The 24,635-nt window shown below is 36.3% G+C and overlaps 1 protein-coding gene and 1 long non-coding RNA gene across 4 annotated transcripts; both read left to right on the top strand.

Annotated features, from left to right (window-relative positions):
- The first annotated feature begins 4,950 nt into the window (after positions 1-4,950).
- Positions 4,951-6,709, top strand: LOC131297881 (uncharacterized). The gene is made up of 2 exons (XR_009190385.1): positions 4,951-5,143; positions 6,496-6,709. It is a non-coding gene; the product is annotated as an uncharacterized LOC131297881 (long non-coding RNA).
- A 7,830-nt stretch (positions 6,710-14,539) lies between these two features.
- On the top strand, positions 14,540-24,421 carry LOC131336727 (disease resistance protein RPV1-like). Of its 3 annotated transcripts, none has more exons than XM_058372671.1 (6): positions 14,540-14,912; positions 17,202-17,768; positions 20,799-21,894; positions 22,028-22,474; positions 22,572-23,495; positions 23,576-24,421. In XM_058372671.1, the coding sequence occupies exons 2-6, from the start codon at positions 17,272-17,274 to the stop codon at positions 24,191-24,193; spliced, it is 3,582 nt and encodes a 1,193-aa protein (XP_058228654.1). In that variant the 5' UTR covers positions 14,540-14,912; positions 17,202-17,271; the 3' UTR covers positions 24,194-24,421. The 3 variants fall into 3 exon arrangements, with proteins under 3 accessions (XP_058228654.1, XP_058228655.1, XP_058228656.1); XM_058372672.1 differs by having other exon boundaries at positions 17,211-17,768; XM_058372673.1 differs by having other exon boundaries at positions 14,540-14,889; positions 17,191-17,768.
- The last annotated feature ends 214 nt before the right edge of the window (positions 24,422-24,635 follow it).

Here is a 24,635-nt window from a genome sequence, read left to right on the forward strand (position 1 = left end):
TCTCAATCAAGTACACCATCATAACTCAAAAACATTCTCTCTTCCCTTTTCTCTCTCTCAACAATATTTTCAAAAAATAATTTAAAAAAAAATTGTATTTTTCAGATTTTTATTTTTGTTTTTTTCAGAAACTTTTTTTTACAGAAAACTGTTTTTTCCAAATTTTTAAAAAGTGTAAGTAAATAAAGTGTGTTTTTAAAAAATTATTTTTGAAATTTCAAAACTCTTTTACACAAAATTGTTTTTAAAAACGGTTTTTGAAATTTTAAAACCGTTTTTTACACGAAATCTGTTTTTAAAAAAACGTATTTAAAGTTTTTGAATTTTCAAAACTGTTTGTGTAAATACAGTTCTTTTAAAATTTCTCAAAACTTTATCTACAATTTTTAAGTGAACAAAGTGGATTTTTGAAAAGCTATTTTTTTGGACTCTTCTTTTATATAGTTATTTTTTTAACACAAACTGTGTTTTTTGTCCCCTTAAAAAACTGTTTAATAAATTATTTTTTCAAAAAATATGCGTGAAATGAAGGGAAATTTTTTGGAGAGTCCATTGGTTTTGATTATGGGCGAAAAATAATCAATGTTAGGTTTGACATTGTTAACTTTAGCAACCTCTAAATGCATAATCAAAATTTGATATGACATGTTTTGATTATTCACATTTGTTTATTGTATTACGGATGCTCTTAGTGAATCTATCTATACCATATACTAAGCAAATGCAGTTTCCAAAAATAAAATCAAGCTTTCTCCTTAATTCTCTCTCCTATGTGGCATTTTCTTAATAAATTTATATTTTCTTTTCTTCCCTAGACTTTTCAAAATACCAAAAATTAAAAAATAACTTTCAAACTTCCTTGCATGCTCAAATGTTCATTTTCTCATTAAAAGTTTTACATTTAATGTCAAATCATAAATAATAAGGGATAGATAACATAAGACTTTACATGTACCTATAAATAACACTGTTACATTAAACATAAAATAATTTTCTACTTGCTCAAATGTAGTTACCTAAAATAAGAGGAAGCTCTCTCCCTTAACTCTCTCTCCTATATGAAATTTCCTCAAATTTTCATGTTTTTATTCATAATTCTGCACTTTTTACAACACGTAAAATATATACGTCATTTTGCTTGAAAAAAAAAACTAGGTTCAATCAATAAAATAATAAATGCTCCTTGAAACTTATCTCTTCTCTTCATTTCTTTATTTATTGTTGTGCAATTTTTTAATTATTTCGCGAGAAAATCTAGTAAATTCCAAGATCCATTAATGTAGAAGACAACAGGAAAAAAGTTATCACTAATGGTTTTTTCTGTCCCCGTACATCGAACGGGCAAGACGCTAGTGATATATAATACTACGTTTTTCTTTTTTGAAAAATTCATAAAACCATCTCTCTTTAACAAATTCACTTTACTTTTTGTGAGTGATTTTGATCTAAAAGTTGTGATTTACCTACTTTTCAATCTAATGGTCCATATTTATTGGGAGCATGATCCTTCCATACCACTAGGGAGCATTGTAGAAGTTTTGAATCTCACTACAAGAAAAATGAAAACTTGTGACAAAAAAGTGGCGACGAAATTTAATTTCGTCACTAAATGAGTATATTTGGCGACGAAAAAATAAATTCGTCACTGTTTTGACAACTTCCGTGACGAAATAATTTCATCACCAATTATACTTATTTAGCGACGAAAAAAATATTTTCGTCACCAAAGGTTCCCATTTGGCGACGAAATACATTTTTCGTCGCCGAAAGCTTAATAAAGGTGACAAAATTATTTTTCATCGCCAAAGATAATCATTTGGTGACAAAAAATATATTTTGTCACCAAATAAGACCAATTTAGTAACGAAATATTTTTTTCGTCACCAAATGCTTAACTTTGGTGATGAAAAATAATTTTGTCACCATTTGAACATTTTCAGCGACGAAAAATATATTTCGTCGGCAAATGGGCACCTTTCATGACGAAATTTATGAATTGCGCTTTGTCACTAAATGTATTTCGGACATAACTCTTTACTAAAAATTCCGATTGAGATAATTTAAATTGGGTTTGAACAATAACTCAATTGCCTACAACTTTCATGTTTATCAAAATTGCTAATTTTAATGTTTAAAGGTTCAACATTACATTCGAAAGATATTATCATGTTAAACATATATGTTATATATTAGATATTTCAAATATTTACTGAAAAGTGTGTGTGGTGCAGTTGGTCGGAGCTTGCGCGAAAAACTTAAGCGACTCGGGTTCGAAACCCAGCAGGAGCAAGAAAGAAGGATTTTTTTTCCATATGAAAAATGTCTTTTGCAACGACAAATTTCGTCACCGATTTCTTATATTAGTGACAAAAATTTTCGTCACTGATGTGACCCATCGGTGATGAATTTTTTCGTCGCCAAAAGGAATAATTGATGACAAAAAATTTTGTCGTCAAAAAGCACAATAAGTGATGAAAAAAACTTCGTCACCAATTATTCACTTTTTAGTGACGAAATATTTCGTCATCAAAAGGCAATATAGGTGACGAAAAGTAGATTTCGTCACCAGGTAGGAATCCTCAACAACCTTTAGTTGACAAATTTTTTTTCGTCACCTATATTATTTGTGACAAAAAACATGCAATTTGTGATGATTTTCAATAGTCACCCAAAGCAAATTTTCTTGTAGTGTCTGAAGGGTGAGTTAATAGAGTGCACTCATTTTGACTTTATATTGTTTTCATATCTTCAATAATTTAAGTACAAATTGACTTCTTTTTTTTCTTTTTATCATTTTACAAGTTTGTTACACAACCTCCAAATTTGTGGATAAAGGATATGAATTTGACATTCTCAAAATTAAAAAATGAATTTGAAGGGTGAGTTCCACTAACAATTAAGTTGTGGACAATAACTTTTTGGTTTTGTTTCTATTCAAAATATATATTTTTTTTTTGCATTTGTTTTAGAGCATTTCCTTAGATATTTTTCAAAATGCTTGTGTAACAGTCATATTTTTAAAATTTTTTGATTTCTTTCGTCGAGACAAATCAATATTATATAAAGTTTGGCGTAAACTAACAAACGCATTTTTTTTTGAATAAAGACAACTAAAAAGTTATCCACAACTTATTTGTTAATGGAAACACCCACTTAAAAGATTGGAAAAAAAATCAAAATACCTCGCAAACTTTACGCTCAATTTCAATTAGACTTCCAAACTTTTAAAAAAAATCAATTTTACTCCTAAACTTAACTTCCGTTAATCAAAATGCCCCCCTCCGTCCCAATTTGTCAAGTTGTTGATAGATTCTGCTGATGTGGACTGTTGTCTCCATGACAGTGGCTGTTAAATGGTGACATGGCCTAATTTGGAGAAAAAGTCATCAACACAAACCCACAACCAATAAAAATCTTATCTTCTCCCATTGCGTGTGTTCTTCCTTTCGAACTAAACCCTCCAAGTTCAGAAACATCAATGGAGCCGCCACAACTCCAGCGAAGGCCTCTCTTATTCTTTCTATCTGTCATCGAACTTCAAATTCGCCTCTTATTTGAGCAAAACCCTGAAAATCTTCACCCAATAGCCTTGCCTCTCACCTTGTCAAAATCTTTTCCGCTACGGTAAGCATCAACCCCCCCGCACTCTCTCTCTCTCTCCGATCTGGGTATCCAAATTATGGGTTGCAACTTGCAAATTTGTGAATAAGGATTTGGGGGATAAAAATGGGGATTTCGTGATTGAGATTAAATTATAAACGAAGGGTTCGTACAACACTTGTTAAACGGAGAACTAATCAAAATATGACACCTAATCCCACAACCAAATCTCATCACCCAACTCTTTGGAGCCTCCCTGACCTTATCACCTCCTATCCTCTTCCTATCGTTCCCCTTTCCCAACGACCACTGTCGGTTCCTCGTTGATGACCACCGACCTGGTTAAAACCCATTTTAAAAAAATTCCAAACTCCAAATTCATCGTTGTCGCCCTTTTGTCCCACACTTTGCGTCTCAACCTCTCACAGCTGATGTCACAATCCAAATCTAGCGGATTTGAATATCGTGAACGGCCAGTGAGTCCGTCTCACCAAAGGCCTCCATTGACCCTCTTTTCTTTTCCCCCTTTTTAAAAAAAAAAGAAATAATCATAACATTTATGGAAGCCTTCTCTAATAATCAACAATCACTATTTATTCATTATGCTAAGATCAACATAGGCTACACTCTTCTCTTATTCATTACACAACCATAACATAAGCTTAATAACATTGTTGCTCGGCCCACCCTTCTAATCCTGATTACCTGAAAAAGGAAAGATTTCAACAAACATAAGCCACTGCTTGTGTGAGTTTATGAATTATCAGAGTTACATGACCTACCATGGAATCTTTAAAATTCTTTTCATGATCAAATAAACACAAGGAACATAACTTCAGTTTTTCAAGGCTTGAACTGAACCCAAAATCATAATTTTAATTTTTCATGGCTTAAACTGTAACAAATATCATAAACAAAACCATATATACGATATACCATCCAACGATTACCGCCGGTACTGAGGGAGCGACCCCCAATGCGTATATAGTGAATTGATCAATTTAATTGGACACCCGGCTGTGCCCCCTTTCTTTCCGCCCTTATAACACCGTTCCGACTAATATCTTTACCGTCCCCTAGATTCCAGGGACATCTGTAACAACCTTGATTTTAATTATTCATAATACGTGACTACTTGGCATGCTTAAAGTTAATCTTGTGGTTAAATAGTGTAGTTACTTTAGTTGTACGGGACGAAACACACACACACACACACACACATATATATATATGTGCTTAGGATATCATTAATTGGCCAAAACTTGATAGGTGAGACACAAAGACAAGAGTACGTAGAATAATTTTTCCCTAGGAAGACAAAAAGAAAACATACGTGTATTTTTTTTCTTCCTGGAACTTCACCGCTTCGTCTGCCTGGGAACAAACAAGAGAGAGTCAGCAAGAGGAAAAAGAAGAAGAAAAGAGGGAGAGAGTCGAGAGAGAACGGTGGAAGAGAGAGAAGAAGAAGGAAAGAGGAAGAAAGGGGAAAAAGGAGAGAAACCTAGGGCTTGTTCTATTTGAGTTGAATTGGAGTGCTAATCTGGTAATTCAACCCTCTCTTATACTTAATTTCATGTTTCTTATGTTAAATTCTATGTTCTAATTGCTGAATACATGCTTTAGATAATTGGGTTCAAGTAGGATTTGGGTTATGGCTTGAAATCTCAAGAACTCAAGAACCTAGCTTGAAATCCTTTGGATTGGATGTTTAAAAGTTGTTTTGATGCATGAATTTGATGTTCTTAAAGTAGCTCTTTTATATCTATGAGTTCAAGCATGATTAGTGAGGTTTTGGTGATGAATTTTGTTGGATTTGAGTAGCAGAATTTCGTGTATGTAGCATGTGTACATAGCAGTTTTCTGACAGCAAACTGGGTCTCAGTTATTAGGTAATTTCTCATTCGTAAACTTTGAATTAGGTATTGGTTCCTTCACAAGTTAGAAAGTAGACTTAAAGCTTGTTCTTTTGTCGCTGGAATCGCCCGAAACCATTGAGAATTCAATTTATAGGGATTTTCCGAAGTCTGGGTTGAAACCAGGAAATCTGTTTCCTGACAGATTCACGAACCAACTGTATTTACTCATTTTTCCATCCTTTAGATTCGAATCTGACTTGGGTTCCTTCACAACTTTTGTAGTACATCCTGTTACGCAACTTTTGGCACTAGAATCACTAAAAAGTGTTAAAAGCACAATTTATAGTGATGTTTCAAAGTTGGGCTGTCCTGTGAAGCTTCTTGCTGAAAAATAATATTGGTTTACTTTCTTGAGATGAATCTAGTTGGAGAGTTGATCTCTAATGTTTTTCTAGGAATACAATTGTGAGCTAGCTATCCTTGTGTCTTCATCTTACTCTTTTTGAGATTCAGTTGAATTAGTTATGAATTATTTGGATTGAATTAAACTTAAACACTTTTAGGGCAATGTATTGAGCATAAATAGAATCATTGAGTATTGTTTAAACATGTTTCCATTTGATTGAATGTTCTAGGAAGTTCGAGTCGTCACGTGGATCGAGGTGAGTGACCTAATACCTAAATTACATGGTTTTATACAAGTTTTCCATTGCAAAGCCTTATCGTACATGTTTTGTACCATGATATGAACTCTATGGAATATCAATGAAAGGTGGATACGTTTTCCTATCTAGTAAAGACATTCCTACAATGTGACACACTTATACGCTAGGGATAATGCCAAGACGTCGAAGCTTATCCACTACTGGGGACGCCTGGTAGCCACACACAAGACTAGTGGAATGTGCTTTATATCAAGGCTATTTTTCTATGACTAAACCTCTATGAAATGTTTTTACTGTTGTCCATGGAAAGCATGTAACTTATGTATTGGTCATTCATACGAGTTTCGGCTTATGTTATTTTTCCCACCTTTCAGGCAACGAGGAGTAGAGTGGCGGCGAGGAGCCTTTCTTTTGGACGTGCTATGTGAATAGTTGACTAGCTAGAAAGTTTGTAACTTAACTTTACTTTGGTTTAGTAAGTGTTTGTACATGGATTAAGAGTTTGTTGATACGCATAGCTCTAAGGAATTTTGGCTTGTAAGATACGTTTGTTGAGTTAATGTAATAAAATGGTTTGTTCTTCCGCTATTCGTTACTCGAGTCCCTTATAGCCGTTTGATTGTAACAGGTTAACCATGTGAAATGGCCTTAGTGATTAGATCATTGGCGCTTTGTTATGACTAACACCTTTAGGGGCGGTTAGGGTCGTGACAACATCGTTCAGATGTATCAATAATACTTTTCATAAACTGTTCAAAACATCATAACTCCATGGTATATTTGCTACAAAATAATTCAAATGTTAAATAACCATACTTTTGTAAGCCAAAAATATATATTTTATGAAAAAATCGTGTAACAAGGATAATTCATAACTCACCTTTCGTTTCGTCCAATCTTGACTTATGATCAACTACTTCGAATGACTCGTACCTATTTCTTTTTCTCTCTTCCTTTTCTCTATTTTCTTGGTGGAGTGTGTGGTGTGATGTGTTTGTGGTGTGTGGAAAGAATGTGAAAGGACATGCCTATTTATACTAATGAAGGAAGATTCTAGATCATATCAAATCTTAGATCATAATCTTATATTATCTAATAATATCTAAATCAAATCTTATATAATCTAAGAAAATCCAACTATATCTAATAATATCTAATCAAATCTTATATAATCTAACAATATCTTATAATATCTTCCCAAATCTATATGTAATCTAACAAAATCCAACTAGAATATTGTAATATCTAATAGAATCATATCATATCTTATCATATCTAGCAAGATTTAGTGTATCTAGAAGGATCTTGCATAATCTTTAATTATCTAAAATCTAGGGATATTCTAATAGGATTTGATCCGATTCGCCCCATAATGAGATGTCGCCTCTTTCCGGATTAATTGTTTCGGTTCGCGGGGACAATGTTAATAGGGTTAGGGCAATAACATTTTATAAATTGACACATATGCAGAAAATAAGTCACAAACAATTTACTTCCTAAATCCTAATGGTAAGCGGCCCATTAAATGATTATCCCCTTACTTTCCTTATTCTTTTTCATTTTAAGAAGTCGGGGTGTTACATCCTCCCCACCTTAAGAAGTTTGGTCCTCCAAACTTGGTGAAACTTAGAATTGAACGTAGTGCGATCATACCTTATTCAAAAAGCTCCAGGTATCGTGCTCTCATGTCATCCTCTTTTTCCGACGTGGCTTCTCCTCCGGAATGGTTATCCCACTAGACTTTAACAAGTGGAATTATTTTATTTCTTAGTTGTTTTTCTTGACGATCCATGATCCTAACTACTTGCTCTTCATAAGTGAGGTCCTGCTTTAGTTCTATTGGCGGTGAGGCTAATACGTGCGCTGGGTCTGACACATTGGGCTTTAGCATTGATACATGGAAAATGTCGTGGATGTTGGCGAGCTCAGGAGTTAAGGCTAATCGATAAGCTACCGGTCCTACCCTTTCTAGGATCTCAAGTGGTCCAACGTATTTGGGATTTAATTTTCCTTTCTTTCCGAAGCATAATACCCCTTTCATGGGTGGAATTTTTAGAAACACCCAATCTCCTTCTTGAAATTTCACCTCTCTTTTTTCGGCATCCGCGTAATTCTTCTGACGACTTTGTGCAGCTTCTAATCTTTCTCGAATGAGTTTAATCTTTTCCATCGTCTCCTGGATGATATCGGGTCTAGGTAATTGTGTCTCTCCTACCTCTGTCCAACAAGCTAGAGACCTACATTGCTTGCCATATAAAGCTTAATAAGGAGCCATGCCAATGCTTGCTTGATAACTGTTATTGTAGGTGAACTCAGATAACGGTAAATGTTCCTCCCAACTCCCTTGGTAATCCATCACGCAAGCACGCAATAGATCTTCCAAAGTTTGAACTGTTCGCTCCGATTGCCCGTCAGTCTGCGGGTGGAATGTCGTACTGAATCGTAACTCTGTGCCTAAGGCCTTTTGGAAGCTTTTCTAAAATCTGGATACAAATCTTGGGTCTCGATTCGAAATTATAGTGACTGGTACTCCATGCAATTGAACAATCTCTTGAACATAAAGAGTAGCCAACTTATCCATCAAATGAGTTGTCCGTAGGAAGTGTGCCGTCTCAGTAAGTCGATCCACGATCACCCAGACTGAATTATTACCTTTCTGTGAGCGGGGCAATCCAACTACAAAATCCATTGTGAGGTGCTCCCATTTCCATTCTGGTATAGGCAGAGGTTGCAACAATCCTATAGGCTTTTGGCGTACAACCTTAATCTGTTGACACAAAAGGCATCGACTTACAAAGTCAACACCTTCTTTCTTCATGCCCATCCACCAAAAGACTTTCTTTAAATCCTTATACATCTTCGTGCCTCCTAGAGGGATAGAAAGCTTTGAGTTGTGACTTTCTTCCAAAATCCATTGCTTGATATCTGAAACATTAGTAACACAAATTCGACTTTGAAATTTCAGCATATCATCTACTATTTTGAAGTCAAGATGTGGTGTTGCCTCAAGTTGTTCGCGGATCTTCTGCAACTTTGGATCGTCTTTTTGCTTTAGTTTTATTTTCTCCAATATTGCCGGTCGGGCAATGATAGCCGTACAAATAGCGTTGGACCCTTGAATTACCATTTCAAGACCCATTCAATCCATTTCTTCCAATAAAAGTGGTTGCGCTGTGATAATGTAGTTTAAAGCTCCTGTTGTCTTACGGCTCAAGGCATCTACAACAACGTTGGCTTTTCCTGGATGATACTGTTCTGACTAGTATCTTTGCCATCCCCTAGATTCCAGGGACATCGTTTGGATGTATCGATAATACTTTTCATAAACTGTTCAAAACATCATAACTCCATGGTATATTTGCTACAAAATAATTCAAATGTTAAATAACTATACTTTTGAAAGCCAAAAAAATATATTTTATGAAAATTTCATGTAACAAGGATAATTCATAACTCACCTTTCGTTTCGTCCAATCTTGACTTATGATCAACTACTTCGAATGACTTGTACCTATTTCTTTTCCTCTTCTTTCCTCCTCTTTACTTTCTCTCCTTTCTTTTCTCTCTTCCTTTTCTCTATTTTCTTGGTGGAGTGTGTGGTGTGATGTGTTTGTGGTGTGTGGAAAGAATGTGAAAGGACATGCCTATTTATACTAATGAAGGAAGATTCTAGATCATATCAAATCAAATCAAATCTTAGATCATAATCTTATATTATCCAATAATATCTAAATCAAATCTTATATAATCTAAGAAAATTCAACTATATCTAATAATATCTAATCAAATCTTATATAATCTAACAATATATTATACTATCTTTCCAAATCTATATGTAATCTAACAAAATCCAACTAGAATATTGTAATATCTAATAGAATCATATCATATCTTATCATATCTTGTAATATCTAATAAAATCCACCTAGGATCTTGCATAATCTTTCATTATCTAAAATCTAGGGATATTCTAATAGGATTTGATCCGATTCGCCCTACAATGAGATGTCGCCTCTTTCCGGATTAATTGTTTCGGTTCGCGGGGACAATGTTAATAGGGTTAGGGCAATAACATTTTATAAATTGACACATATGCAGAAAATAAGTCACAAATAATTTACTTCCTATATCCTAACGGTAAGCGGCCCGTTAAATGATTATCCCCTTATTTTCCTTATTCTTTTTCATTTTAAGAAGTCAGGATGTTACAGCTGAACTCTGTCCGAAACATCCTCCACTCCGTCTTCCACTCTTTCTTCCTCTCAATTAACCCCGCCGACGCGGACTCCAACCAGCCCTCCTCCTTCACGAAAATTGCTATTCCCCCCCGCCCCCCCGGCTCCACCTCCCTTTTCCCATTCTACCCCCCTCTCTCTCTCTCTCTCTCTCTCTCTCTCTCTCTCTCTCTTCTTTCTTTCTTTCTTTTTTTCTTTACCGTTTGTTTTTTTTTTCTTTTTCTTTTCAGTTTCAGTTTCGTTTTTTTTTTCATTTTATTTTCAGTTTCATTTTTTTTTTCATTTTATTTCCTTTTCTTTCTTTCCAGTTTGAATTTTTTTTTCTCTTTAATAATAGGTTCAAGTCTAATTCTAGGCTTTGTAAAGTAATTGAGAGAAAAAAAAGTGTTTTAATTGATCATGTTTATCCGACTTTTTTATTTTTATTTTTTTGACCTTTATAGATTAAAAAATATAGTTACTAAAATAAGTGTTTCAATTTTCAATCCGTTTGAACCGGTGCAAAGTTGTTATTTTTCTGATCATTTCATCCTAAATGGATCTAGTAAATTTTTGGCTCCAAGGCCTTTCAATGGACACCCTAAGAGAGTTTTGAAACTAAATAATGAGTCTTAGGGTATTTGTTAAAAGGCCTTAAACCAAAAAATTCATTATGACCATTTAAAATAAAATAATAATTAAAGCGATCTTTGCTCTGATTTAACTGAATTGAAAATTAAAACACTTAATTCTTGAATTATATTTTTAAATATACAAATGGTGTATTTATAGAAATTAAATAAATAAGGTATAAGTAATTAAATAAAAAAATAAATGAAAAAATAGGTGGGACCCGGGGGGCTCAACTGCCCTCATTGGCACAGTAGCCCCTACGAAGCCCCTAAAACATTTCCGTTTTAGTTATAAAAAAAATAGAAACCAGCCATTTGCAATCCTATGGAGTAGAGACATGATTTGAAGCAACATACTACTGAATCAGTTAAGAGGATTTATGCTAAATAATAGTTAACAAATTTATTAAATTGTACTATAGTTAAAAAAAAGTAATCCTAAATATAACATTTGTATTTTGGATTAGTATGTCGTTTGCAAAATACATTTCGTAATTAGTTCCCGAACACTAATTGTAATCTTAATTGAAAATAGAATTTGAGTTAACCAAAAAAAAATAAGAAGGGAGGTAAATGGGAAAAGAAACAAATAAAGAAAATAATTGAAAAAAAAAAAGATTCAAAGTGGAAGGAATAAAAGGAAATAAAGAGAAAAAAAACGAAAAAAAAAAATCCAGCCGAAAAGAAACAAAAAGAAAATAAAGAGGGAAAAAGAAAAAGAAAAGAAAAGTAAATGGACGGAGGGGGGAAGCAAGAGAAGAAGGGAGGAAAAAAAAAGTAAATGGGAGGAGGGAGGGGCAGGAGAAGTAGAATGGGGGGAGGGGAGGGGGTAATGTGGGAAATGGGGTGTGGGGCCGGGGGGGGGGGGGGGGGGTAATATGGGAATGGGGTGTTCGACCCATCAATGCCGGTTACACCAGTTTCGTATCCGATCAAAACCCTAGACGAGCTCAAGTCAAGGTCGTGCTTTGACTCGTTCCACTTGCAGATCATAGGTGGCGCTTTGGTGGAGTTGTTTGGCTAATCAGCCGAGGATTCTGGGTGCCATGATATGGTGGGAGGGTACGAGGAATCACCAGTGGTCGTTGGGAAATGGGGAACGCCAGGAAGAGTAGGTGAAATGAGGGAAGATGATGGGAGGTGATAAGGTGAGGAGGTTGCAGAGGGTTTAGTGCTTGAGATTAGGTTGTGGGATTAGGTGGTAACTTTTGGTTGGTTCTTCGTTCATAAGGGTTATACGGACCCTCCGTTTATAATTTAATCTCTTCGTGATTGAGATTAAATTATAAATGGAGGGTTCGTATAACCCTTGTTGAACGGAGAACCAATCAAAAGATGCCACTTAATCCCACAACCAAATCTCATCACCCAACTCTTTGGAACCTCCCTCACCTCCCATCCTCTTCCTAGCGTTCCCCTTTCCTAACGACCACCGTTGGTTCCTCGCCGACAACCACCGACCTGGGTAAAACCCACTTTAAAAATATCCCAAACTCCAAATTCATCGTCGTCGCCCTTCATCCCACACTTTGCGTCTCAACCTCTCACTGCTGAACTCCGTCCGAAACCTCCTCCACTCCGCCTTCCACTCTCTCTTCCCCCGCAACTAACCCCACCGAAGCGGACTCCAACCAACCCTCCTCCTCCACCGATCCCTTGTCATTCGACCCGTCGATGCCTGCTGTACCAATCTCATACCCGATTAAAAGCCTAAACGAGCTCAAGTCAAGGTCGTGCTTCGACTCGTTCCACTTCCCCTTCAACAGATCACAGGTGGCATTTTGGTGGAGTTGTTTGGCTAATCGGCTGAGGATTCTGGTGTGCCATGATATGGTGGAAGGGTACGAAGAATCGTCGGTGGTCGTTGGGAAAGGGGGAACGCCAGGAAGAGTAGGTGAAAAGAGGGAAGATGATGGGAGGTGATAAGCTGAGGAGGTTGCAGAGGGTTGAGTGCTTGAGATTTGGTTGTGGGATTAGGTGGCAACTTTTGGTTGGTTCTCCGTTCATAAGGGTTATACGGACCCTTCGTTAATAATTTAATCTCTTCATTATGAGAATGGGAAGTTCAATTTGAGAATTTTGTGAAGATTTCAGCTTGGGTCACCGTTGAATTTGCGAAATTCGTTTTTGGGCCAACAAGAAGATAAGTCAAATTATGGTGATTATGGGTCCAAGTTTGTTGTTTTGATCTGCTTGATGGTGGTGTTTGGGTGTCTGATTATGGTGATTCTATTTTTTGTCGTCCAACAGTTCTTATTGTTGTCGAACAATTTTGGTCAGAATCGAAGTTCCATCGTCCAGCAGAACTTTGGTCAGAATCGAAGTTCCGTCGTCCGGCAGAACTTTGGTCGGAATCAAAGTGAATCGGCTAATGTTGTCTAATAGGAGTAAGTGGGAGATGCTCCAATAAGTGGGTGTGAGGAAATGAGAGAGAGAGAGAGAGAGAGAGAGAGAGAGAGAGAGAGAGATGGTCACTGTACTGTTACTCTTTACGTTTTTCCCACGTCCAACTCAACAAGTCTTGTTAGCCATTTAACAGATTGAGACGGAGGGAGACATTTTGATTAACAGAAGTTAAGTTTATGAGTAAAATTGATTTTTTTAAAAATTTGAGAGTCTAATTGAAATTGAGGGTAAAATTTAAGAGTTATTTTGAATTTATCCCTAAAAGATTCCGTTGAAACTCTTAAAACGTTACTGAACCTTCACATCTCTTTGACGTTTTACATTTATAACCTCTGGTGATATGCTCTAGAGTAGCCAACGGCCTTTAATAGCTTGTTGCAGACTTTTGGAGCTGAGTTGCTCAACTAGATCACTATCTTCTGAAATTTGGTAAAAAACAAAACCGATGGTCAATGCAAATTTCCCTTCTAGAATCTGTATATATATATTTTTGACCGGATCCTTCTAGAAACGGTTTCCGTGTTTAGACAAGGTTAAGAGAAGTGTCGTCACGTAATAATAGACTTCCTCAACGGTCCAATGACCTTTTCTTATTCTACACACGTTACACACCCCAACCCAGTTTTTTTTATTTATATATTTTGGTTGTGGATTGTTTAATTGTTTCATTTTGAGGAGAAACTTTTGTGTATCTCGGTATAGGAGGTGGGGTGGTGTTTCCCTCCAGTCTGTTTTCAATTTTTTGGTGATTTTCAAAGCATACTTTGATAGTAGGCTCTGTTTATTTTATAGAGATCGGTGAGAACATTAATCTTGTCAAAAATCATATTTATTGTGCTTCAGTAGATGCATGATTGGTACACGTGAAAAATACCAAAAAAAAAAAATTGAGTTCTAATTCAGTGTGTTTTTTGATCCAATTTTTATTTTTCTTCAATTTTCACGTATGTCGATCATATATCTACTAATGTCCAATCAACATGATTTTTGGCACGATTAAGGTTCTCGTCGAGCTCTACAAATTGAACGGATCCGATTATCAAAATTTTCTTGAAAAATAGCCGATAGATTAAAACAAACCAGAGGGGACACCACCCCTCCCATACTGGGGATATATAAAAGTTCTCAGATTTCTTTAGATTCTCCCTCCCTCCATATCAAATGGTATGATTCTGACCCAATACAAAATTCAGTCACATCTATAGTTTATGCTCGGAAATTACCGAGGGATTAGTTGAGTCAAACCTACTACATGCGAAGTGGCAACCCTATAAACTGGTTCTAATTAGTTTGATGGTCTTTTTGAGTTTAATCTTTCATTGTCTGTCTGTCTATTTATTAATAGATCGATTTACAGTCGTTTGGAGAGATGTGAGTTGGGTGGAGGGATCTTTGTCCATTTCCCCACCCACCCACCCACGATTTTAACACTCACTTTGGAGCTTTATCGTGATGGTATTGATATGACATTCAACAAGGATCCCAGTAAAATACATCACTTTGACAAGCTTTTCTTGTTGATTGGTCTAGTTTAGCAAGGTACGTATTGCAAGTCCCAATTTTATGTTCTTGTTTAAATTGAATACTCAATCCCTTGATTTTGAAATCCATGTCAACATATCCAAATGAAGCCTTACACCCTGACTTCTATGTTAAGGGTTGGGCACCTAAAATTAGGGAATTTGTGGATGTGATGTGATTTTGACACTCCGCTTTTAGTCAATAGCACTTCACTTTTAATTTTATTTTTTTATATAATCAAGACACAAAGTGAAATGAAGCCTTGCACCCTGACTTTTATGTTAAGGGTTAGGCACCTAAAATTAGGGGATTTGTGGATGTGATGTGATTTTGACACTCTATTTTTAGTTTTATTTTTTCACATAATCAAGACACAAAGTGAAGTGCCAGTAGCTAAAACTAGAGTGCCAAAATCAATTTCCTTTGTGGATATGTTTTCAAATTTTGATGCATTTAGGCTCCGTTCCGGAACCAAGAAAAAGCCCTTATTTTTTAAGAAGGCAATTTCAAGCTCAAATATTATGGACTTATTGAAATATAAAAATATGTAATATGGATCTGTTTTGGAAGATCTCATCGAGATCTTTTATACGATGCAAAAAAAATTGAAAAATTATTTTTCATTTACTTTATTTTTAAGTTTGAAAATATGAAATAAGCTTTTTATTTTTTAAGAAGGTTTCTGGAACGGGGCAAGGTGATAGCCACCTACTAATTAGCAAAATATTTTAATTTATTTACATGTGTAAAAAAAAAATTTGATTTTCATTTTTTCAAAAAAAAAAAAAAATTATAGCGATCAGTCAGGATTTGAAGACTTCAAGTTTTTGATTTTTAGCCACTTTCTTGTTGTCGCTTCTCTCCATTTAAAGCACTGCATCTAAAATGACTTCCAAATTGATTTGAGACTTCAACTAGAGGCAAGTTCCATCAACAGATTTTAGGTTTTTCCCTGAAAATTTTAAGATTGATCAACTCAGCTAAAAAAAAACTCACCGTGTCGTGTCCGATATGACGTGTCCGACACGGGATCCCGTACCCGTGTCTTGTTGTGTTGACACGGGTACTCTGCCCAAAATGATCCATGTATCATCGTCTGATTTTTGTATCCCTCGAACAAAAAAGGAAGAGGAGAAGAAAAGAATACGAAGGAGTGGAGGAAACATGTTTTCTTTTTTAACTATATATCTTTGAAGTCCGATCTGGAAAGATATTGGTAATTATGGGCAGTAAACTTAGGGATGGATTGCTGCACAGTTGAGTAATTCCAGCTTTTGTGAAAAGTTGATTCAGCAATGACGATAAATTAAGTGAACCAGGTTTTTTCAGACAATTTGAGCAAGTGAACCAAGCTTTTTTCGGAAATTTGAGCAGTTTTTGTTGTTTTCCGCTGAACACGAAGGAAAATGTCTTAGTCTTGTTACCCTTGTAGCAGTTAATCATCACACCTGACTAACAGAAGAAAGGGTCATCACATCTATATCGCTTGTTGCATTCTTTGCTTTAATTGGAGAAATGTTTGCAAGCAATAGGAGTAGTGCATAAGCAAAATAAGAAGTTGAGATACAAAACTAGCAGCAGCAATTTTAATTATGTGAGGGTCATTGTTCCTCTAGTCAGTCAGATCACTTGACATATAGTTCGAACAAATAGACCAAAGATGTATGTATGTAAAGCCTTGTAGTCCGTATCTTCACAGACGTGTCTTTTTTCCCGAGCCACTCTCCTAGATAGAGTTCACATTGTTACGCCTTTCGTGTAGTTTGGAACTTATTCGGCAAATAATTTCGCTCCTTCGTACTCCTACAACAACAAATGTTGTTACAAGGGGAAAGGTGTAGTTTGAAACTTATTCGACAAGTAATTTCGCTCCTTCATACTCCTACAACAACAAATGTCGTTACAAGGGCTTCAGTCCCCGGCTACCCTATCATCCCCGGCTACCCTATCATCAGGTCACAATGTCCTTGAAAAAACATAAAGGGGGATTGTTAGGCCACTTGGGGCACCGAAACATAAGTCAGAAAAAATGTTCGTAATTAGGTGACAGCCGACATATAAATCTGAAGGAATTGGGTGGGTTCGTGGCTTCGTGTGATCCGTTGCATAGGATAAACATAGTTCTTGTGATATTTAAAAAAACTAGACAAAAAATAGAAAAATAACTATTATTGCTCAATCATTGAAAACTATGGATGAGATCTACATGGATGCATTTCCCTCAATGTAATTTGGTTTTTATGTTGGATTTTGTTACATTGTTATTATAGTTGTCTGTAGTATATGTTAACATCAGGATAGTGACAGCTTCTGCAGATACCAATGGTGCTTATCAAAAGGCAGATTGCTTGATCATTCATCTCTTGGAATTTGTTCAATGGCTGTTGCCGGATATGCTTATGATGTATTTTTGAGCTTCAGGGGTGACGACACCCGCAAGACCTTTACCGATCACCTCTATGTAGCTTTGGTCCAAGCAGGATACCAGACTTTTAGAGATGATGATGAAATTGTGCTAGGAGAGTATATTGACTCAGAACTGCAAAAAGCCATTGACCAGTCAAGAATCTCGATAATTGTCTTCTCAAAAACTTATGCTTATTCAAGATGGTGCCTTGATGAACTTGTGAAGATCCTCCACCATAAAAAGACATCTCGGCATGAAATTTTACCTATCTTCTATGATGTGGATCCATCTGACGTTAGAAAGCAGACAGGGAGTTTTGCTGAGGCATTTACTAGACATGAAATGCAGTTCAGGGCAGAAACCAATGAAAGAAATGAGGAGTGGAGAAAAAAGTTGGAGCATTGGAGGGCAGCACTCAAAGATGTTTCAAATTTGGCAGGGATGGTCTTACAAAATCAATTTGACGGGTAATTTCTAGAAATATTTTACTTTATAAGGATATTGACATGTATCTGTGAGTGTTGGCAGCCCACATAAAAATGTGTGGCGTCCGCTCGAAATGCTGACTATAAAACAAAGGTAGTCAATCCTTGCAACTAAGGCCTCTACAGATTCATGTGGCTGAATAGAACTAAGAGTCGGCCACTTTGTTTAGGTCCAAGAACCTACGGTGACCCATGGATAGGCTTGATCCTTACGTCACCACCGATAAATACGGGAGCTAAGATACAAAGTGGTAAAGGGTTAGGCACTTGGAGCATCCGCACTAGTGTTTTTGCAATTTCACCCTTGCCATTCTCATTTTTGGCCAATAAATAGTGTCAATTTGCCCAAAAAAAATAAAAATTGGCAAGGGTACTACACCCATGTATGCCATTTTGCCATTCTCATTTCTCTCCCTTTCCCAATCAAAAATGGCAATTTTGCCATATATTTTCTCAAATTTGGCAAATATATATGAGAAATTTTTGAGTTTATGGGTGTGGGGTGGTAGTTGCCATTTCTTTTGCCATTTTTGAGAAATGGCAACAAATTGTGCCAAATTTAGCAACGGGTGTGGATGATCTTACCAACCCAAAGATTGGCCTCTGCTCATCACCATTAGTTTGTTCGTCTCGATCCTTATATGCATGAAGCACAAACAATGCTTTTAGTATCAAATCATTTCAAATGACTTTGTATAAGAGGGAAAACATTTTAGAAAATGTTACTTTTATTGTATGTAACACAAATCATATCAAATAAGATCATGTAACCTACGGATGAGATAAATAATTGATTATCTCCCATGTCCATGAGGCATGAGCAATGACCAGCTACTGTCCTTACATTCTCACACAGTCCTTCAATCTACATTCTAGCACTTCAAATCATTTTGCCATGGAATACTTATTCCTAAACTAATGCAAATGTGCATAGTGGTGTCCTGAATTGAAAACTAAGCATGCAAAACAAAAACAAAAAAACGGAACTAGCAAGCATGGGCGGCTTATTTATGGATGAACCATATGTAGGGACTCGGGACATGATTAATTGACTCAATCTACATTCAAGCACGTCAAATCATTTTGCCGTGGGAATACTTATTCCTAAACTAATGTAAACATGCATAGCGGTGTCCTGAATTGAAAACTAAGCATGCAAAAAAAAAGAAAAGAAAGGGAACTAGCAAGCATAGGCGGCTTATTTATGGATGAACCATATGTCGGAACTTGGGACATGATTAATTGAACATACATCAGACTAATATACCACATCAACATGCAAGGGAAAAATAGGATTGTACGTATGCAAGGGCAGATTAGTGATTCTATACTAACATGGATAACCATAAAACTAACATGTTGTAAAAACAGGAAATGCAAAATCCAATGACTAATATGCAAAACTCAATGACTGATATGCAAATAAATAATATTTGGGGACTAACATACAAATACTGAAACATAAACCTAAGGACTAAAATGTAAATAAACCAAAAAATAAATCCAAAGGGCAACTATATCATAAGAAAAGGAAAGAAAAAACTACATACTTTGTGAAGAGCGTCACAAAACCAAGAAAACTGATGGTTGGGGACTTATGGGTTTTGTTATTGTTGTTGTATTGCTATAATCTATGTAATATATAGATACTACATGCTGATGTTGCCTTTTTTTACAAACTTCAAGTGTTAAGGATAGTAATCATAAGATTAATAATCATAAAGTACATAATTTTCACAAACGTATCCCTGTCTATATCCAATATTATTTAGGTTGTGTATTCAGTATTCGAATTTGTGCTTCATAGGATATTGTTGACTAGATGAAGTTATAGTTGGAGATAATTTCTAAATTTCTTTCCAAGTGCTCCAGGATACGATTCATGAGTGTTACTATAATGGAAATAACTATCACGAATGCAATTTTCTGGTAATATCGTTATCTTTAAAAGTTTGTGTATTTAGTATTCAAATCTGTGCTTCATAGGATATTGTTGACTAGATGAAGTTATAGTCGGAGATGATTTCTAAATTTCTTTCCAAGTGCTCCGGGATATGATTCATGAGTGTTACTATAATGGAAATAACTATCACGAATGCAATTTTCTGATAATATCGTTAACTTTAAAAGTTTGTATCCGAAATTTTGAATAATGGGTGCACCCTCAATAAAGTAACTTCAAAAGGCCATTTGTTATTTAATTTGGTGAAGGAAATACAAGCATTTGATTTTCTTTCTAACAATAAAACAATGATTGTCAAAACCAAGTCATTAGGATCGCCATTTCTCAAACACCATATGTTCTGAAATGACCTCTCCCTCATGGGAGAACTGTTGAGGGGAAATTCGTCGCTTGGACAAAATAATAAAGGATTTTGGTGGGGGGTTTTTCTTCCTTGTTGGTATGGCACCAATTGGTAGTCTGTGCTACGGGCTCAGATTTTTTTTTAGTTTAATTTAAATGCTTGCATGAATAGGGGTCCATTGTTTTAGTGGTTTTGTAAGAGCAGCTACTTTGTGCATATTGCCAAATGTTAGGTCTGTCTCAATCTTCCCCCGCCCATACCCCCAATGATTGGGGACTACACAGGTTCTGTTTGTTGTTGTGATGAATAAAATCATCTACACGCACTTAGCAGAAACATTTCAGGGTCTGTTGCGTATACCTTGAGTTTGTGGATCTCCATACATATGTAGTTTTGTGTTTATGTAGTGAAAGTGAACGTTTTGGAGTGTCTACAGCTTCATATTATTCCATATAAATGAGGTGTTTGTCTATTGTCTTTTATTTGGCCTAAGGTTTCAAATGATTCCATATAGAAGTGGATGGTGTTTGTCTGGTAGTTTTTATGTTTTGATTTATTCATCTAATTTCTGTCATAGATTTGGAATCATTTAAGTCATTTTTAATTTATACTAGTAGTGTCTTTTCATTTGTGCTTTCCTTAGTGATGTATAATTAGTTCGACATATTTGATGAGAATACTTTTCAATTTTGTTTTGGATATGAAGGTATGAGGCAAAGTTCATCCAGAAAATTGTCAACGTGATCAGAGATAAATTGAATCGCAGAGACTTGAGTATTAGCCCCTTCTTGGTTGGAATACTTCCACGAGTACGAAAAATTAATTTGTGGATGCAAGATGGGGCGATGGATGCTAGTATGATCGCAATATGTGGGATGGGTGGAATAGGAAAGACAACCATTGCCAAGTCTGTCTATAATCTAAACAGAGAAAACTTTGATGGTAGTAGCTTTCTTGCGAATATCAGGCAACATTCGCAGGAACCAAATGGTTTAGTTAAACTGCAACAACAGCTTCTTTCCGATATCGGGAAAGAGCAAAAGCTGAGCTGTGTTGACGAAGGGATTATTAAAATTGCCGATGCCATAAGTTGTAAAAGACTTCTCCTTGTTCTTGATGACGTGGATCAAGTTGATCAATTACATGCAGTGTTTGGAATGCGACGCTTGTTTAGTCCAGGAAGTAAAATCATTGTAACAACTAGGCACGAACGGTTGTTAAATTCTCGTGAAGTTCATAAGGTGCACCAGGTCAGTCCTCTCAACAATGAGGACTCACTTGAGCTCTTTAGTTTGCATGCGTTTGGACAAGCTCATCCCATTGACAATTTCTTGGAATATGCTATGAGAGTAGTACATTACTGCAGAGGACTTCCTTTAGCTCTTCAAGTTTTGGGTTCTTCTCTATCAGGGCGAAGTGTAGATGTATGGGTAAGTGCATTGAAGAAATTGGAAGCAATTCCTGATGGTCAAATCCTAAGAACACTTATGATAAGCTACAATTGTTTGCAAGATGATCATGACAAAGAGTTGTTTCTCCACATTGCGTGTTTCTTTGTTGGTCGGGATAGGGATTGGACAATTAACATCTTAGATGAATGTGATTTCTACACAACAATTGGCATTCAAAATCTGAAAGATAGGTGCCTCCTAACCGTCGATGTGTTTAACAACCTTGAAATGCACAAATTGCTTCAAGACATGGGAAGAGAGATTGTTCGACACGAATCGCCGAAGGAGCTTGGAAGCCGTAGCAGATTATGGTGTGATAATGATTCTTTTAAGGTGTTGAGAGAAAAATCTGTAAGTCCCATTCTTCTGAAAGTATGTACGACAGTGCGAGTGTCCTCGTGACTATTCTGTGTTTTTTCGTAATTGATGTCTTTTCACTCTCGTTTTCCTAATTGGCTTTGGCTTTTATCTGTATTTTAATCAGGGCACATCCAAAATAGAGGGCCTCATCCTAGACATGCATATGGTAGAGGAAGATAAGCATTCCACGACAAGATCTATAGTTGATCATGGGAAAAGCAACAAATATGGAGGAACGCTGGGCAAAACATTCTTGTCAGATCTCGGCAATTCAATTAAACAACGTGTTTTCAACCGATTCTCTAGGCACCCAGAAAACACTTCTTTACGAAATTCAAGCACGTCGAAACTTCTGGAGATTGATGCATTTTCAGACATGGACAAACTAAAATTACTCCAGCTCAATTATGTACAAATCAGTGGACCCTTCAAAAAGTTTCCTAACAAATTAAGATGGTTGTGTTGGCATGGATTTCCCTTAAGAACAATACCAGGTGGTTTTCCTCTGGGAAGCTTGGTTACTTTGGACTTGCAGTATAGCAATTTGGAACGAGTTTGGAAAGGAACTAAGGTAACTCGGTTTTTAAAATTTCTTTTCACTTCGTGGAATATTTGTGACTGATTATAAATTTATGGAAATTATTGTTTTCCTTTATCTTTTTTTTCAGTTTTGTAAGACATTGAAAATACTTGATCTGAGCCATTCCCAGGAGCTTATGAAAACTCCTGACTTCTCAGGAGTCCCCAATCTTGAGGGATTGATTCTTGAAGATTGTATAAATTTGGTTAAGATTCATGAATCCATTGAGAAGCTAGAAGGCCTCATTCTCCTGAATCTAAAAGATTGTAAAAATCTTAAGAAGCTTCCTCGTAACATTTGTATGCTAAAATCTCTTGAGACACTTATCATCTCTGGCTGCTCAAATCTTGACTGGTGGCCAACAGAGGGGCGGAAAATGGTTTCTTCAAAAGTGCATCGTACTTATGGGATTCGTGTTGAGCAATCTCTTTCTGAGGAGGTCGAACCATGGCAAGGAATAATGCGGTCGTGGGTATCAAAGCCCCAGAAAATCCCAGATGTTCCATCTTTTCAGTTAATCCCAGATGTTCCATCTTTTCAGTTATCAGGGTCTCTAGTGAAATTAAGTCTTGCAGACTGCAATCTATTGAATGATGATTTTCCATTGGATTTTAGTAACCTACCCTTACTGCAGTTCTTGGATCTAAGTGCGAATCAAATTCATAGCCTGCCAGAGGGTGTTAAAGATCTTATTGGGCTCCGGACACTTGTCGTAGATTCGTGCAAAAGGCTCACATCACTTACAGGGATAGCAAACGTCGAACTCAAGAAGTTGAGTGCGAGAGCCTGCACATCCCTTCAAAAAGTATCCTATCAGCCGACTATGTCTAGCCTGTCAATTTACATTGAGGATTGTGGAAAACTAGTTGAAGTTGAGGGTCACTTCAAGTTAGAATCTATGAGCGCTGCTGACGTAGAGAGCTTAAAGGCCTGGGGGTTCTCGAACATAGAAGCTGTTGTTACTTACTTCAACTTGTCTGCAACTGGTATTGCAAAGAGGCTTCCTTTCCAGGTCTCTCTCTCTCTCTCTCTCTCTCTCTCTCTCTCTCTCTCTCTGTGTTTCCTACTAATATTGTTATTTATGTGACACAGAAATTGCATGAAAGTGGTGTTTACAGTTATTCCCTTCCCGGGAATGAGATTCCAAGTGGGTTTAGCATTAAGACCAAAGGGTCCTCCCTATCATTTCTTGTTCCTTCACTCCCTCATTACAAGATCCGAGGCTTCGTTGTATGTTGTGTGTATACAACTTGGAAGAACAAACTCCGTTTATCTGATTTTATGCGTCCATTGACAACTTTGATAGACAATCAAACGAAGCATCTTAAATTCGTACATTGCCCAGTGTCTATTGGTATTCCGAAAGCCAATGAAGATATGATATGGATAAGTCATTGGAATTCCAGGGATCCGTTGGATGGTGGTGATGAGGTTGTGGTTTCAGTGCAGACGGATGTTCGTAAGGTTCATAGTACTGGAGAAAAGCTAAGAAGTAGTTTTGAAGTAAAAGAGGTTGGAATTTTACTTTTGTACGAATATCAAGACGAAGTGGCATCTCATGAAACCTTCACCTACGAAGATATGGTTCCAAGAGATTTGTCACTCCAGGGAGAGCGGTACTTGTTCGGCGGTATGCGAAGGGTGTCACACAAAAGACTCTCCTCCGGTGGTCCGCTGCAGAAGGCTTATTATAGGTTATTTCGGAGTTGACTTTTTGGGGATTGTTGTGGTTGGATTTAAATGCTTAATTATGACTTGGCAAATTTCGAGGACGAATTTTTTTGTAAGGAGGGTAGAATGTAAAGACCCGTAAATAATTTCTATTTTTCTTAATTGTTTAATATGTGGAGAATTGTATTTTGATTAAGTTTATGTGTTTATTAATGTGATTGTACTGGTATACGTATCCCGGTGTGTATCGAAAGTTCGGTAGATAGTTAAAATATGCATTTTGTTGTTGTGAGGGTGTTTGGGAGTGTTGTGGATGTGTTGGTGGTGATCGGGGGTTGATCCGTTGAACATTGGAAAAATTTGCAAATTTTCAGATTGGTACAGGAACCCCACTTTTTGCTAGTTCCGGTACTCTTTGTAAAATGGCTAAGTGTTTTATGAATTTTCGGGTTCAGTACCGGAACCCCCTTTTTGCCAGTTC

The sequence above is a fragment of the Rhododendron vialii genome, chromosome 8a (genome assembly GCF_030253575.1).
Source record: "Rhododendron vialii isolate Sample 1 chromosome 8a, ASM3025357v1".
NCBI lineage: Eukaryota > Viridiplantae > Streptophyta > Magnoliopsida > Ericales > Ericaceae > Rhododendron > Rhododendron vialii.

Excerpts from the sequence above, each read along its gene's own strand:
- LOC131336727 (XM_058372671.1), top strand. The coding sequence starts at position 17,272 with ATGGCTGTTGCCGGATATGCTTATGATGTATTTTTGAGCTTCAGGGGT. Across the intron at positions 21,895-22,027 it reads AGGTGTTGAGAGAAAAATCT|GGCACATCCAAAATAGAGGG; the intron begins GTAAGTCCCATT and ends TATTTTAATCAG. Across the intron at positions 23,496-23,575 it reads CAAAGAGGCTTCCTTTCCAG|AAATTGCATGAAAGTGGTGT; the intron begins GTCTCTCTCTCT and ends TATGTGACACAG.